This window comes from Mobula hypostoma, chromosome 1, assembly GCF_963921235.1.
Source record: "Mobula hypostoma chromosome 1, sMobHyp1.1, whole genome shotgun sequence".
Lineage (NCBI taxonomy): Eukaryota > Metazoa > Chordata > Chondrichthyes > Myliobatiformes > Myliobatidae > Mobula > Mobula hypostoma.
In genome coordinates this window covers 125,798,211-125,816,205 of record NC_086097.1, presented here as the reverse complement: position 1 = coordinate 125,816,205, position 17,995 = coordinate 125,798,211, and the positions used below count along the sequence as shown (strand labels likewise).

Genomic DNA, 17,995 nt, shown 5'->3' with positions numbered 1-17,995 from the left:
ATAGGCTTTAGGACTGAAAATATCTATGGAGAAGAAATAAACAGTCGACCTTATGGGCCAAGACCCTTCATGAGTCCTGATAAAAGGTCTTGGCCTGAAAAATTGACAGTTTATTCCTCTCCATAGATGCTGCCTGACCTGCTCAGTTGCTTCATCATTTTGTGCTGAATTTCTAGCATCTGCAGAATTTCTTGTGCTTGGGTCTGAGAATATTTTCTTTATTTGCTACTTGTTGTTTGAGTTGATTTGAGTAGAACTGAATTGTTATGGTTTTATCTAATGCATCTTTTCCAGGTGGCTCAGCAGGTTTAATTTACATTGACCCTTCTACCTTGCGACGCAGCGCTACAATCAGCACCAGTGCAGCTGCAGCCGCTGCAGCTCTGGAAGCAAGTAATTCTAGCAGCTACCTCACATCAGCAAGCAGCCTAGCACGAGCCTACAGTATCGTAATAAGGCAGATCTCGGATCTCATGGGCTTAATTCCAAAGTATAACCACTTGGTGTACTCCCAGATTCCAGCTGCCTTGAAAATAACGTACCAGGATGCCATTAACTTGCAGGTTTGTCAAAGTTTTACTAAGTGGCAATAAGTATATATGTCGTCCTTTTTGTCTTAGTAATTGTTGTCACTTTTCTTAATGTGTTTTATTTGCCAGTGGAGAAGAAAACTGGATTTTTCTGAACCGTTCTTGCACCTGCTGCATTAGGCTTTTGTCTTTGTTCATTGGACCTTTCCTTCTCTAATTTATGTTTAATGTCTCAACTTTAGTTCTGTTTCAACACTTGCTGCATTTTATACACTGATGCCGAGAAATTAATTGTAGAGAGAACAATTTTCAATAGAGCCATATGGCAGTACAGCACAGAAACAGACCCTTCAACCTATCCAGTGCAGGCGGAACTGTTATTCTGCCTAGTCCCATCAAACCACACCTGGTCTATAGCACCCAATACCCCTCCCATCCATGTAGTCCCCTTGGTATCTCTGCCAAAGAAGAACACTTTTTTTTCCTTCTAAATCCCAATTGCCTCCTTGGTATTTGACTTTTAAAAAGCATTCTCCTTTTGAATAACAGATTGATGGTCCTCTAATGCCTATCTTCTAATGTTCTTGGTTCCATCATGTTACTATCCCCACTTTTGGCACAAAGAAATTGCTTTGAGGCTTGATTTTAAATGCTTCTCCCTGATAGCAGCAGTGTTAGACATTGTCAGCTAATGCATGCAGAGCAACATTAATGGAGATTAAAACATGTGCCCCTATGAAATATTACAGAAAATGATCAAAAATTTGAACAGAAGTCTGTTTTCAGCAGTATCTTACAGAAAGTGAGAGAATGGTGGAGGTGTTGAGGAAATCCGACCATTACTGAATAAGGAGGGAGTGTGGAATTTGTCATCCTTTGGATGTTAAACTCATCTGTTCCATCATGTGAATAAGTTAGAACTTTGAGGGGTATAGATAGGGTAAATGCAAACAGGCTTTTCCATTGAGATTGGATGAGACTAGAACTAGAGTTCATGGGTTAAGGTTGAATAGGGGACATGAGGGGGAACTTCACTCAGGGTGGTGAGAGTGTGGAACAAGCTGACAATGGAAGTGGTGGATACGGGTTCGATTTCAAAAGTTAAGGGAAATTTGGATAGGTACATGGATGGGAAGGGTATGGAAGGCTGTGGTCTGTGTGCAGGTCGATGGAACTAGGCAAAATAATAGTTCAGCACGGACTAGATAGGCCCAAGGTGGTCCTCCTGTGCTGTACTGTTCTATGACTCTAAATGAATACAAAAGTTCTGTTGGTTTATTCGGAGAGGCAAAGAAGCAAACAGGTTATATCCAATGTAGTACTGTGTATTTTTAAGGTAGCATTGAGAAAGTAGTTGATATGGTCCAGATACAGCGGCACTGTAGTTTGTATGATCTTTCTCTGTATGGATTGGCTCCTTAATATCCACGTTACAACAGTGAGCAACTTAAAAGTATTTTTTGAATGTATGGAAGTCTTTGGAGGTGCCTTAGGATAATGGAAGTCATAGTCATACTTTATTGACCCCCGGGGAAATTGGTTTTTGTTACATTTGCACCATAAATAATAAATAGTAATAAAACCATAAATAGTTAAATAGTAATATGTAAATTATGCCAGGAAATAAGTCCAGGACCAGCCTATTGGCTCAGGGTGTCTGACCCTCCAAGGGAGGAGTTGTAAAGTTTGATGGCCACAGGCAAGAATGACTTCCTATGACGCTCTGTGTTGCATCTCAGTGGAATGAGTCTCTGGGTGAATGTACTCCTGTGCCCAACCAGTACGTTATGTAGTGGATGGGAGACATTGTCCAAGATGGCATGCAACTTGGACAGCATCATCTTTTCAGACACCACCGTCAGAGAGTCCAGTTCCATCCCCACAACATCACTAGCCTTACGAATGAGTTCGTTGATTCCGTTGGTGCCTGCTACCCTCAGCCTGCTGCCCCAGCACACAACAGCAAACATGATAGCACTGGCCACCACAGACTCGTGCAAGTTGTGAGCAAGTTCATTGCTGTGTTGAACATACATTTGAGGGCCAAGGAGGAAAACCTGGTGACAGTAGAAACCACTTGATGAATTATGCCTAAAATTCTTCATTGCATTAAATGCTTTAGTTATTTTTTCCCCATTATCATATAAATTTTGAAAAGGCTACAGAACAGATTGCACAAGTTACTTTAATATTAAAGGCCTTATTTTTCCATTGTGTTGTAATCTGAGTGCTTAATTCCTCATAGTGGTAGTTTCATTATATATAAGATTTGACTTGGTGAGACTAATTTTTCATTGAAAATTGTTTGTCACATCTATACAAATAGACTACTCCCTGACCTTTAGTTTCTTCATTGAATTAGCAACTGAGGAGTCTTGTCTGTGCAGGTGCTGATGGAATAAATATGTCTACATAGCATGATCTTGCAAAAGTGTTAAGGATCTCTGAAAGAATTCTTTTCCTACTTTTTCTCCTCTCCACCTTGTCCCAATTAAATGACGTTCTTGTGTTAAGCAGATGAATGTTCATCCTCTCTACTATTTAAAGTCTTAATAATTTCTACAGAATTATGTTGAGGAAAAGCTTATGCCCACGTGGAACTGGATGGTCAGTATCATGGATTCCACTGAGGCTCAGTTGCGATATGGTTCAGCATTATCTTCAGCTGGAGATCCAGGTCACCCAAGTCATCCTTTGCATGCTTCACAAAATTCTGCCAGGAGAGAAAGATTAACAGCACGTGAAGAAGCCAGTCTGAGAACTCTAGAGGGAAGAAGGTGAGTTCTCAATATATGGATTCTCTTGATGTAATGGTAGCGTGATGTTACTAAATTTAAGATGGAAAAATGCTGCCTTGTCTAACAAAAGTAGTCCCAAGCCAATGTTTTTCTGAGCTTTTAGTACGTGTGCTCATAGCAGGTTAATCTTGCCCTTGGGACAGTTTCCATGCATTTTTCCAGTCATGAACATAGTTTCCTGAATTAATTTCAGTCTGTCCAGCATTTAACAATGGGATTTTATGAATCTTGTCATTGGGACGAACATTATTCATAATTTTACTGTCCTGTCCTCTGTCCTTACCCACCTTTTTTTTACTCCACACCACTTCCTTCACCCCAAATGTGTGTCATTTGCTGTTACAATTATTGGCACATGTATCAAGGTACAGTGAAAAGCTTGTCTTGTGTACTGTTCATCTGTTCACATGGAGTGGTCAATTCATTACAACAGTGCATTGAAAGAGTATGGTGTAAAGCAATACGAGTTCAGAAAAAAAATATTGCAGTGAAAGTGCAATGCTGGCAGACAATAAGGTAAATTGTAAGATCTAGAGTCCATCCTTTCATACTAGGGAACCCTTCAATAATCCTATAACAGTGTGATAGAAGCTGTCCTTGAGTCTCGTGCTACATGTTTTCAGGCTTTTGTAACTTCTATCTGTTTGGGGGTGGGGGAGTTGAGGGAGAGAAAGAGAGAATGTTCAGAGTAGGCAGGGTATTATGCTAGTTGCTTGACCAAGGCTGCAAATATGAATTGTAGACAGAGTTCATGGAGGGGTGGCTGGTTTCCATGATTTGCTTAGCTGTGTCTGTCACTCTCTGCAGTTTCTTAGTCACGTACTGAGCAGTTGCCATACCAAGCCGTGAGGCATCCAGGTAGAATGTTTTCTCTGGTACACTGATAAAAATTGGGGTCAAAAGGAGCATGCACATTTTATTAGCCTCCTGAAGTAGAGGCACTGGTGTGCTTTCTTGGCCATGGTTGGACAGAGCAGGGTACTGGTGATGTTTACTCCTAGGAACTTGAAGCTCTCAACCCTCTCGACCTCAGTACGGCTGATATAAACAGGAGCATATGCATCCTCTCCCCCCACTCGTATTTCTGAAGTTTATTACCACCTCTTTTATTTTGCTGACATTATGGGAAAGGCTTTTGTCATGCCATCAAGTTACTACACTCTGAGTACAGCCCACTATGATTTATCATCTGCAAACTTGTAGATACAGCAGAATCTGGTCATGCAGTCATGAGTATATCGACAGTAAAGTAGGTGTGCTCAGGGCTCTGCTTTGTAGGGCACCAGTGTTGAGAATCATCATATTGGAGGTGTTTATCTGTTATGGTCTGTTAGTTGCATTACCTATTATGACCTGTTGACTTGCCAAAATGATTTACTGCGGCATAGCACATTATTTGGTTGTTGAAGGCAAAGCATTATCAGGTCAAAGGACGTTTATTGTTTACCATAATACTATTGATTTAAGCCTTAAAAATTATCTGTTATAGTCATTGCAGAATGTTATCATAGGTGCTACCATTTTAGAAGAACTTTTGACAAAATTTCTGTCAGGCATGTAACTATATATAAATTTTTTTTGAAGTTTCTTTCTCAATTTCAAATTGAAATTGATTAACAGCACACAAAAATGTTTCCCCCAAGTGATTTATATTAGGAAATATCTATTTTTCTGAAATAGCTATCAGTGGTCTTTGAGAACATACTGACATTATGCGTGTATCAATGTAATGTTTTTGAGGAAAGCATTGTATGAAAATCTTAGTCTTATTAAAGCCTTGATAAGAAGAACTAAATCGTACCCCAATTTGGGTTTGAAGGCAGTTTCAATAGTTGTTTTGGTGTAGGCTGAATTAATTCAAAGAAGGATGAATATTAAATTTTTATATATATTCTGTTCTTTTCAATATTTTGATCCCTGTCCAGGCGTGCCACCTTGTTGAATGCCCGTCAAGGAATGATGTCTGCTCGTGGTGATTTTCTTAACTATGCTCTTTCTCTGATGCGTTCGCACAATGATGAACATTCTGATGTCCTGCCAGTACTGGACGTTTGTTCACTAAAGCACGTAGCGTACGTCTTCCAAGCACTTATTTATTGGATTAAAGCAATGAATCAACAGACAACACTGGATACACCACAACTAGATCGAAAACGGTACTTGTGTTCAAATTTTAAAAAGATGGATTCTGAAAACTGAACTGCTTCTATTGATAAAAATCTAATTGTCTTTTCTGTCAATCTTGTGCTCTCTGTACCTGAATGATGGTATAATCAGGATATTACAAGAACATGACCTTTCAGTGATTAAATAAAAGTACATGTCAGGAAGGCAAGTGTTGGAAGAGTTTGGAGATAAGAGAGAACTAGGCCATTAGGTTCATTGAGTCTGTTCTACCATTCCATCATGTCTGATTTGTTATCTCTCTCAGTCCCATTCTCCTGCTTCCTGCCCGTAACCTTTGAAGCCTTCCTAATCAAGTCCTCTTTAAATGTATCCAATGAATTTACCTCCACAGAGATAATAGTATTCTAAGTTTGTTAATGTTGATGGAAGCTGATAAGGAAGAATTTCGGCAAAGATTCCTGTAGCGTGTGTATATTGTAACTACAAACCCCATTTCCAGAAAAGTTGGGATATTTTCCAAAGTGCTATAAAAGTAAAAATCTGTGATCTGTTAATTCACGTGAACCTTTATTTAACTGACAAAAGTGCAAAGAAAAGATTTTCAATGGTTTACTGACCAACTTGTATTTTGTAAATATACACAAATTCAGAATTTGATGGCTGCAACACACTCAACAAAAGTTGGGACAGAGTTAAAATAACATTGAAAAGTGCACGGAATATTCAAGTAACACCGGTTTGGAAGACTCCACCTTAAGCAGGCTAATTGGTAGCAGGTGAGGTATCATGACTGGGTATAAAAGTAGCGTCCATCAAAGGCTCAGTCTTTGCAAGCAAGGATGGGTTGTGGCTCACCCCTTTGTGCCAAAATTTGTGAGAGAATTGTTAGTCAGTTCAAAAGGAACATTTCTCAACGCAAGATTGGGAGTACTTCGGAAAACCATTGTCACTCAACACAGTCCGTCACTGTATCCAGAAATGCAACTTGAAACTGTATTACGCAAGGAGGAAGCCATACATCAACTCTATGCAGAAACGCTGGCGAGTTCTCTGGGCCCGAGCTCATCTCAGATGGTACGAAAGACTGTGGAACCGTATGCTGTGGTCAGATGAGTCCACATTTCAGCTAGTTTTCGGAAAAAACGGGCGTCGAGTTCTCCGTGCCAAAAATGAAAACGACCATCCAGATTGTTATCAGCGAAAGATGCAAAAGCCAGCATCTGTGATGGTATGGGAGTGCATCAGTGCCCACGGCATGGGTGAGTTGCATGTATGTGAAGGTACCATTGACTCTGAGGCGTATATTAGGATTTTAGAGAGATGTATGTTGCCATCAAGGCGACGTCTCTTCCCAGGACGTCCATGCTTATTTCAGCAGGACAATGCCAGACCACATTCTGCACGGGCTACTACAGTGCGGCTTTGTAGACAGAGTGCATGTGCTTGACTGGCCTACTGCCAGTCCAGATCTATCTCATATTGAAAATGTATGGCACATCATGAAGAGGAGAATCAGATAACGGAGACCACGGACTATTGAGCAGCTGAAGTCTTATACCAAGCAAGAATGGACAAAATTTCCAATTGCAAATCTACTACAATTAGTATCCACAGTTCCAAAACGATTAAAAGGTGTTATTAAAAGGAAAGGTGATGTAAAACTATTGAAAATCTTTTCTTTGTACTTTTGTCAGTTAAATAAAGGTTCACGTGAATTAACATATCACAGATTTTTGTTTTTATTGCATTTTGGAAAATATCCCAACTTTTCTGGAAATGGGGTTTGTAGAATGCACCAATGCTGAAAACAGTGTATTTGAAATCCAGTGGGAATCTCGCTGTCCATGGTTTACAGCATAACAATAAGCTATAGATATCCTTGGGGAATCTACCTACCCAGGCAAGATTTCCATCGCATTCCTGACCTAGTAAAAGGAAAGGCATTTAGGGATCAGACCACGTAGCCCATGACAGAGGAACCAGTCTCTTCTGGCCTGCTCCTTTTTGAGGCTGCATCTTTTATTATCTGAAATACTACTGTTGGATGTTGACACGATGTGGATTTGACAGTAATGCTGTTGAGAATCTTCACCAGAACCGCTCTGGTACTGGCATAGGAGGGAAGGTCTTTGAGTTGGAGCAGAGGTTGAAAAACCATGAGGGTTTAATTGGCCTTTCAACAGCCATTTCCTCCCATTGAGTCTCAATGCTGGTCATATCCTAATGTATTTAGTTTTCCTTGTGGATTTTTTGCATTAGATTTGAATTGCATATTTGAATTTTATGCTCATTCAGCTGTGTCCTCCTCTTGCTTTGATCATTTGCTTCATCCACTTTAAAGTTTGATTATTGGACTTTGTGGCATTCTTGTATTTGAAATGTTCTGAAATGAGAAATCATTGCTGGAAAATCAAAGGATATTACCTTTAATTACAGGTAGGGAGCATTTACTTAAAGCTTATCATTTCTTCAAAATATTTAATGATCTATGAATAATGTGAGCATCAGTGGTTAGTTTGTAAGCAGCACAGTAAATAAAATTACTTTAGGCAGAATGTCCAAATCAATCTGCTGTTGACTACTACCAAGAGATCTTTGTGGAAATAGATGGAAAACTGGTTTTATTTTAAAGTCGTTATGGCACGAGCACCCATGGTTATACCTTACTTCAAACAATGTCAAGTTAGCTTAGATGCTGAGCTCCTGGACTGCAGCTTTTGTTAAGCTCTACTGAAAGGCAGTATAGAATTAAAAGGGCTGAATGGTATCTTTCAGAGTAAAATATTCTGTTCTGGGCCAGTTGACTCTTACTAGAGTGGAGATTATATAATTTGTAGAGTTTTTGTTTCATTATAATTAATCATTTCTTGGTGGGTTGATGGGTTCCTTGCAGCCTAATAAGTAATACTACTAAATTTGCAGTAACTCCAAGAAGTTAATGGGGAAATAGGACTGGCATCTTTGTTCTTGATCTGTGGATCTTGTCGATGCAGCTGCAAATTCTGTCATTGATAAGGCATATATGCTTGTTGCTCTGTCTAGGAACAAAATAGTACCACCTTAGAATGAATAATGTTTGAAACTAAAACTGTGAATTATAGAGAACTTAGATGATGCTGAATCCAAAACAATCAATAAAAAAACTGACAAATATTTCCCGTGTTGTATTGGTCAAGTATTTCCAGAGTACATCAGTATTTGGATCTTCCTAAACTCGGGTGGCATGATAGTGTAGTGGTTAGCACAATGTTTTACAGTACCAGCCACCTGGGTTCAATTCCCACTGTCCTCCGTAAGGAGTTTGTATGTCCTTCCTGGGAAGGCATGGGTTTCCTCCAGATGCTCCGGTTTCTTCCCACAGTCCATAGATGTACCGGTTGTAGGTTAATTGGTCATTGTAAATTGTCCTGTGATTCGGGTAGGGTTAAATCGGGAGTTGCTAGGCAGCATGTCTCGAAGGGCCTATTCCACGCTGTATCTGAATAAATGCAGGCTGAAACACTGAAACTTTTCCGATAGCAGCATATTTTTTTTGAGTGGGCTGCACAGTGGTGTAAAACCTGATTTGGTTTTAGAGTTAAAATGTTTTTTAAAACTAAAAGTGGTCCATTGTGGTAATTTGAAAAATAGTTTCTGTCCTTGAGGTAATTTGAGTAACTTTTACTTTCAAGCTAAGAAAGTTTTATATTTGGATCTAATGCTGTTGTTGCAGAACTCGAGAGTTGTTGGAATTGGGTCTTGACAATGAAGATTCAGAACATGAAAATGAAGACGATACCAATCAAAGTAAGTATATTTGAATGTAGAAACGGTTTACAGAATATCAAGGCTATTCTTTCTATTTTTTAGTGGAATTTGAATTAATTTTGTTTGTTATGGTCATATGTATTGGGATACCATAAAAAATCTTTTGTCTGCATCCAGAAAGATTATGCAATATAAAAGTAAAATGAACACAATTGCAGAATATAGTGTAGTAAGCACTAAGAAAGTGTAGTGCAGGTAAATAAAGTACAAGGACCATGAAGAGGTAGACTGGCATATCAAGAATTCATCTTTAGTCCTTTTCAAATGTCTGGTAACAGCAGGATAGAAGCAGACCTTGAATCTGATCGTACATGTTTTCAAACCTTTGGGATCTGCCCAATGGGCGAGGGGAAGATGACCTGGATGGGAGAGGTCTATGATTATATTTGCTACTTTCTTGTGGCAGCAGGTGGTGTAGATGGAGTCAATGGAGGGGGAGGCTGGTTTGCATTGTGTATTGAGTTACAGTCACAATTATGTTTTATTGCTTCTGCATAGCTGAAATTGATTTTTGATGGCACTTCAATGCTTCAGAAATAAGGGCATGACTCAGCCCCTCTAGCCTGAAATTTCTGCCACTCTCCACTACATCCCTACAACTTTCCAGGAACTTCCAAAGATTCCCAAATCCCAGAAGAAGAAATTCTTCATCATTGCCACCTGAAGTAGGGAACCCCTTATTTTGAAACTCTGTTCCCTAGTTCTAGAATCCCCCAGTGGATGAAATGATTTTTTGTCTCCCTGTTCAAAATTTTGTTTCAGCAAGATCACCTTTCAGTCTTTTATACACCAATGCATGTAGGCTTAGCCTTTCTTCATATGTCAACCCCTACATCCTAAGCATCAAACTAATGACTCATTGCTGCACTGCATCCAATGTAAGCACTTTGTTCCTTAAATATGGAGGTCGAAATTGTAAGAATACTCCAGGTATGATCTCACCAGCATCCTGTAAAGAACCTACTTTTATGCTCTGTGGCCCTTGTAATGATGGTGAATGTTACATTACACTTTTTAATCTTTTGCTGTATTTGCACACCAGCCACCCATGTTTCATGTACTGGAACTCCCAGATCTCCTACCATTTGTGGTCTCACTCCATTTAAATCGTTTTATTTTACTTTTTCATCATGGATAACATCACTTTTTCACACATTGTACTCTGCCAACTTCTTGTCTGTTCATTTAATCTTTTTATCTAATCTAATTAGTGATGGACTTCTGTATTATGTTGTACTAGACAATTTTTCCATAGTGGCTGGTATTATTTTTGCATATTTTAGGTATAATATGGGGTAAATGAAAACTATAGAAATTGGAAGTAACTTAAAGGCGTAATAGGTGATTTGAAGTCCAGTTTCAAAGATGGCTCACCACTTCAGTGATAGAAAAATATGAATCGAAATTGGGTAAAGGGTGGACATCTAAAACCTGTATAAGAGACTCTTATAGGTATCCGCTTAAATGCTTTGGGATTATTGATGTGGTGATTAGGGGATCAGTTGTGTATCTCCTTGCTCTGCAGAACTTCTGCTTGTGACAATCTTGTCATCCATCCCTGCTGATCACCTTTTATTTCTGTTGTTGCTCACACTTCAGTGAAATATGTAGCTTGAATTTAGTTATCTGAACTAATAAGTGACCTGTGATTCATATCTGCATAATTTAAAGATAATTTGGGGCCTTAGTTTCTTCAGGTGTTGGACAAATCACTTAGGTATTCATAAAACCTAATTTGTAGGTCCAGGTGAATCTCTATATGTGATGATGAGGAACAATTTCTTTAGCCTGAGGGTGGCGCATCTGTGGAATTCATTGCCTCAGACACTGTGGAAGCCAAGTCATTAAAGCAGAGGTTGATAGGTTCTTGATTGGTAAGGTGGCCGATTAGGAAAAGGGGAGGTGCAACGAGACCTGGGTGTCATTATACACCAGTCATTGAAAGTGGGCATGCAGGTACAGCAGGCGGTGAAAAAGGTGAATGGTATGCTGGCATTTATAGCGAGAGGATTCAAGTACAGGAGCAGGGACGTACTACTGCAGTTGTACAAGGCCTTGGTGAGACCACACCTGGAGTATTGTGTGCAGTTTTGGTCCCCTAATCTGAGGAAAGACATCTTTGCCATAGAGGGAGTACAAAGAAGGTTCACCAGATTGATTCCTGGGATGGCGGGACTTTCATATGAAGAAAGACTGGATGAATTGGGCTTGTACTCGTTGGAATTTAGAAGATTGAGGGGGGATCTGATTGAAACGTATAAGATCCTAAAGGGATTGGACAGGCTAGATGCAGGAAGATTGTTCCCGATGTTGGGGAAGTCCAGAACGAGGGGTCACAGTTTGAGGATAGAGGGGAAGCCTTTTAGGACCGAGATTAGGAAAAACTTCTTCACACAGAGAGTGGTGAATCTGTGGAATTCTCTGCCACAGGAAGCTGTTGAGGCCAGTTCATTGGCTATATTTAAGAGGGAGTTAGATATGGCCCTTGTGGCTACGGGGGTCAGGGGGTATGGAGGGAAGGCTGGGGCGGGGTTCTGAGTTGGATGATCAGCCATGATCATAATAAATGGCGGTGCAGGCTCGAAGGGCCGAATGGCCTACTCCACCTATTTTCTATGTTTCTATGTAAACGGATTGTGGGTTACGGGAAGAAGGCAGGAAATGGGGTTAACAGGGTTAATAAATTGAATTTATTTACTAGATGTAGGTATCTATAGGTAGATTTTCAATTTTTTCCCAACTTGTTCTGTCCAAAATTGCAAGTTCATAAATGTATAAGAAACTGATTTTGTACAGTTTTGAAGGGCACATGGGTATATATGAGGGATGTTCCATCATATATGTTCCAATATTCATGCTACGTTACAGACCTGACGACTTGGGGATCTGTCTGAAAGAATCCATTTCATTTGTACATCATTACTGGCTTAAACTGCACACAGATACTGCTGCTGCTTGGGAAGACCTTTGGTGTACGGCAGGGGTTCCCAACCTTTGGTATGACATGGATCCCTACCATTAACTGAGGGGTCTGTAGAACACAGGTTGGGAACCTCTGGTGTAGGGAATGACGTGTTTCCACTCTGGTTTGTGACCTCTTGGACTAATGAGGTTAGTGAAGGAGCTTCAGGTTCATGGCTCTTCTACAGTTAGGGCATGTAACGACTGATGGGTTAAACGGGTAGGTAGAATGTGAGGCATATCTGTGCTCCCAGATATGGTCCCATATATCTGTGCTTCCAACACCACCTTTGCCATCCTGAGCTTCTCTCTGAATGGTCATCAGCCAGAGATTACCAAGGGTCAGAAGAAATGTTGGGTTGTTTTCAAGAGGCTTTGAGCAACCTTTTGCATGTTTTCATCTGTCCACCTGAAAATCTCTTCCTATGAGAGAGTCTGGAACGATGTTATATGGCCTGCCAGCATTATTTATTTAGAGATGCAGTGCAATAACAGGCCTTTATGATCTAACGAACCTGTGCCGCTCAATTACACTCTTGTGACCAATTAACCTACTAATACGTACATCTTTGAAATGTGGGAGGAAACCAGAACACTTGGAGGGAACCCCATGCAGTTGAGGGGGAAACATACAAGTTCCTTACAGCATAGCTAGGTATAATTACAGTCTCGATATTTGGGATGTTAGTCTGGGAACCTCCAAATAAGCTGTCACCTCGGCATGGTTCATTTTCTTTCAGGTTCAGGTCTCCATGATAAAGATGATGAAACACTGTCCACAGAAGCGGGGCAAAACCATCCATTCTTTCGGCGTTCTGATTCTATGACCTTCCTTGGCTGCATTCCACCAAATCCTTTTGAAGTTTCTCTCGCCGAAGCAATTCCTTTGGCAGACCAACCTCACCTGTTACAGGTAAACAATAGCACTGGTGGTTTCAGACACCTCAAGTTTCCTACAGTGGTAGTGATTTTACATTGATGTTGGTAATTATGTAAATTGTGTTAGTGTGAAGAATGTTTGCCAAAATGGTTTGTTACTCCAGAGCCTTATTTACTACTTTCTTTTCTCTTTATAGCCCAATGCTAGAAAAGAAGATTTATTTGGTCGCCCAAGTCAAGGTCTATATTCATCCTGTTCTGGTCTTGGAAAAGGTATAACTGAAGTAACTGTGGATAGAAACTGCTTGGAGGTAAGGCTAAACCAAATACACAAGCAATGATTACTCTGTATGTAGTCTTCTCTCATTTTGACACTTTTCATGTAGTATATGCAGATGCTGGAGATCTGAAAGTAAACATAACATTTCAGAAATATCCACACGGGGCAGCACGGTAGCGTTGCAGTTAGCACAATGCTTTACAATGCCGTGTAAGATCGGGGTTCGATTCATGCCACTGTCTGTAAGGAATTTATATGTTCTCTCTATGACAGTGTGTTGTTTCTCCAGATGCTCTGGTTTGCTCCCAAGTTTCAAAGATTGTATGGGTTAGGATTCGTGAGTTGTGGGCATGCTGTGTTGGTGCTAGATGCGTAGCAACATTTGTGGGCTGCTCAGCACAATTCTAGCTTACTAGATTTGATGCAAATGACATAGTTCACTACGTTTCAATGTACATATGACAAATTAAAAAAAAGGTATGTTGCATCCCGAATTATTTCCAGTTAGCAGACGATTTCCTTCCACGCCGCTCTGATGTACTGGGAAATCGTGTACAAGGCAAGTTACAGCAGTGGTCTGCCAGTGGGTGAGATTTTTTTTTTAAGAAATCACCAGATCTTACCGGGAGCCAGCTAGATTCAAACTCGGGACCTCTCGCCCCGAAGTCCAGCACTGATGCCACTATGCCACCAGCCAGCCTGTGGCCTGTGACAAATAAAGCTAGTCTTTAATCTATATCTGTGTGATGCATACCTGTAATAATTTTTTTGAAGCTTGACTAGTCGGTGTTTTTCTTTCAGCTAATGTATCTTTCATACTGCAGTGCCATGCAAGTTAAAATAAGAGCTTTGTCAATTTAAAGTTGCATCTGACAAGACTTCATTGTTTTTCTCAGTCAGCTTTACAAAGGATTGAAGATCAGCATGAAGTCTTGAGCGCATTGGTATGTGCACAACATATACCAACTGGGAAGATTAGTTGTACTGAATGTAAATTAAACCATTTTAAAAAGTGAATCAAGATCTAAGTTAGATTATGAGGAGAGATTGAGTCACCTGGGACTGTATTTGCTCGAATTCAGAAGAATGAAAGGACATCTTATAGAAACATAAAATTATGAGAGGGATACATAAAATAGAGGCAGGAAAGTTGTTTCCACTAGGGGACATAGCTTCAAGATTCGGGGGAGTAGGTTTAGGACAGAGATGAGAAGGAACTACTTTTCCCAGAGGGTGGTGAATCTGGAATTCCTTGCCCAATGAAGCAGTGGAGGCTACCTCAGACAAGACAAGGTTGGGTAGATTTTCGCATAGTAGGGGAAGTAAGGGTTATGGAGTAAAGGCTGGTAGGTGGAGATGAGTCTATGGTTAGGTCAGCCATTATCTTATTGATCTACTCTCCTACTTGTGTTCTTATGAATGGATTAGTTAATCCAAATGAAAATTTCTCAGTTCTACTATGTTTGAGAAATATCCTTATTTTTTGCTCAGATTTTTGCAAAATATATGCTAGTCACTAAATCTGAAATATTCTTTAAAGTAGACTAGATGGGCAGTGCTAGATTTAAAATTGTGGTTATTGTATGTGCCACAACTCAGACAACCCAGCTTTAAATAACAGGAAATGGCTTTTAAAAATGCTTAATGGTATTCTTGCATGAAAATAAAGATATCCAACACCTCAGTCACATAAAACATCCTTAGAAAGGTGACAAAGGATTGGAGGTGTAGAATCTGTGTGGATCGAGCCAAAAGCCAGCAAGGGTTAAAAAGACACTGATGGGAGTTAAATACAGACCTCTGAACTGTAGCAAAGGTGTGGGCTACAAATTACAACAAGAGATAGAAAATGCATGTCAAAAGATTTCAATCTGCAGGTAGATTAGAAAAATCAGGTTGGTGCTGGATCCCAAGAGGGAGGAATTTGTAGAATGCCTGTAAGATGGCTATTTGGAGTAGCTCATGGTTAGGCCCACTAGGGGACTGGCTATTCTGGATTGGCTGTTGTGCAATGAACCAGAATTGATCAGAGAGCCTAAGGTAAAGGAAGCCTTAGGGGACAGTGATTGTAATATGTTAGAATTCACCCTGCAATTTGAGAAGGAGGAGCTAAGGTCAGATGTATCAGTATTGCAGTGGAGTAAAGGGAATTACAGAGGCATGAGAGAGGAGCTGGCCAAATTGGTTGGAAGGGAACACTAGAAGGAATGGCAGTAGAGCAAGAACGGCTAGAGTTTCCGGGAGCAATTCAGAAGGTACAGGATAGATACATCCCAAAGAAGTAGTCATGTTCTAAAGGAAGGATGGCCCAACCATGACTGACAAGGGAAGTCAAAACCAACATAAAAGCCAGAGGGCATGTAATAGAACAAAAATTAGTGGAAAGTTAGAGGATTGGGAAGCTTTAAAAATCAAAGAAGGCAACAAAAAATCATAAAGAAAGAAACGATGGAATATGAAGGTAAGCTAGCCAGTAATATTAAAGAAATACCAGAAGTTCCATCATATTATATAAAGAGAGGCAAGACTACATATTGGACCACTGGAAAATTATGCTGGAGCAGTAGTAATGGAGGACAAGGAGATGGTGGGTGAACTGAATAAGTATTTTGCATTAGTCTTCAGGGTAAAAGGCACTAACAGCATGCCAGAAATTTGAGAATGTCAGGGGGCAGATGTGAGGGATATTGTCATTTCTAGGGAAGAAGGTGCTTGGGAAGCTGAAAGATCTGAAGATAGATAAATCACCTGGACCAAATGTTCTACACCTCAGGGTTCTGAAAGAAGCTGGCTGAAGAGATTGTGGAGGTATTAGTAATGATCTTTCATGAATCACTGGAGTCTGGCATGGTTCCGGAGGACTGGGAAATTGTAAATGTCACTCCACTTTTCAAGCAGGGAGAGAAGCAGATTAAAGGAAATTATAGGCCAGTTCGTCTGACCTCAGGTTGGGACAATGTTGGAGTTGATTGTTAAGGGTGTGTTTCGGGGTACTTTGAGGCACATGGTAAAATAAGCGGGTCAGCATTTCCCTTTCTTAAGGGAAAGTCTTGCCTAGCAAATCTGTTGGAATTCTTTGAAGAAGTAACAAGCAGAATAAACAAAGGAGAATCGGTGGATGTTGTGTACTTGGATTTTCAGAAGGCTTTGACAAAGTGCCACACATGAGACTGCTTAACAAGATGAGAGCCCATGGTATTACAGGAAATATACTGCATGGCTAGAAGATTGGTTGATTGGCAGGAGGCAAAGAGTGGAAATAAGGAAACCTTTTCTGTTTGGCTGCTGATGACTAGTTGTCTTCCACAGGGACCTGTGTTGGGACTGTTTTTTACATAATATGTCAATAATTTGGGTGACAAAATTGGTTTTGTGGCCATGTTTGAAGATGATACAAAGATAGGTCAAAGGCAGGTAGTGTTGAGGAAGCAGGGAGTCTATAGAAGGCCTTTCACAGATTAGGATTTGGGCAAAAAAGTGGCAGATGGAATACACTGTTGGGAAGTGTACGATCATGCACTTTGGTAGAATAAATAAGTGTAGTCTATTTTCTAAGTGGAGAGAAAATTCAAAAATCTGAGGTGCAGAAGTACTTGAGAGTCCTCATGCAGGATTCCCTAAAAGGTTGATTTGCAGGTTGAGTCGGTGAGTAAAGTAAATGGGATGTTAGGATTCATTTCAAGAGGATTAGAATATAAAAGCAAAGATGTAGTGTTGAAGCTTTATAAGGCACTTTTGTAGCCTCACTTAGTATATTGTGAGCAGTTTTGGGCCCCTTATCTAAGAAAGGACATGCTGACATTAGAGAGAGTTCAAAGGAGGTTCATGAAAATAATTTCGGGATTGAAAGCTTTATCATATGAGGAGTGTTTGATGGCTCTGGGCTTGAACTCACTGGAATTCAGAAGAATTGGGGGAGGGAGTCTCATTGAAACCTCTCACATGTTGAAAGGCCTCAGTAGAGTGGATGTGGAGAGGATGTTTCCTATGGTGCAGGAGTCTAAGATCAGAGGACACAGTCTCAGAGTAGAGGGATGTCCATTTAGAACAGAGATGAGTAGTTTCTTTACTTGGAGTGGTGAATCTGTGGAATTCATTGCCACAGGTGGCTGTGGAGTCATTGGATGTATACTTTTTTAGCAGATGTTAATTAGTCAGGGCATGAAGAGTTACAGAGAGAAGGCAGGAGACTGGGGCTGAGAGGATCAGCCACGATGAAATGGTAGAGCAGAAATGGGCAAAACAGCCTAGCTCTGCACCTGTGTCTTATGGTCTTATAAATTTTTTTGTAAAGTTTCTATTGAGATTTCAGGGTACATGGCTGTTTTATGGCCAGAATGGCTTCTAGTGCATGTTCTAAATCAGTATGGAGCAAGTTGTGCCGGAGAAGGAAAAAATGCAGTCTATCAGGAATTACTGCCGCACATATAACTTCTGGTGAGCTTTGTCTCATGTTGTGGATCTATAACTAAGATGCATATAAATTTGATCATGCACTCATTGTTTACTTCCAATTTGTTTCTGTGAATATACAAAAAGAGTTGTTAAAGGTACTCTTCCTAGTACATTGGATTCTGGTTAACTGGAACATATCGGGACTAGTACTTTTTAGC

The 17,995-nt window shown here is 40.2% G+C and overlaps 1 protein-coding gene across 5 annotated transcripts in view; it reads left to right on the top strand.

Annotated features, from left to right (window-relative positions):
• ubr5 (ubiquitin protein ligase E3 component n-recognin 5) overlaps positions 1–17,995 on the top strand; it is a 198,213-nt gene that overhangs the window by 148,135 nt on the left and 32,083 nt on the right. For all 5 annotated transcript variants that reach the window (XM_063055485.1, XM_063055476.1, XM_063055469.1 and 2 more), the window contains 6 exons: positions 295–563; positions 3,096–3,307; positions 5,254–5,484; positions 9,168–9,241; positions 12,964–13,136; positions 13,300–13,413. In XM_063055485.1, coding sequence (XP_062911555.1) covers positions 295–563; positions 3,096–3,307; positions 5,254–5,484; positions 9,168–9,241; positions 12,964–13,136; positions 13,300–13,413 — 1,073 coding nt within the window. The remainder of the gene's footprint in view (positions 1–294; positions 564–3,095; positions 3,308–5,253; positions 5,485–9,167; positions 9,242–12,963; positions 13,137–13,299; positions 13,414–17,995) is intronic.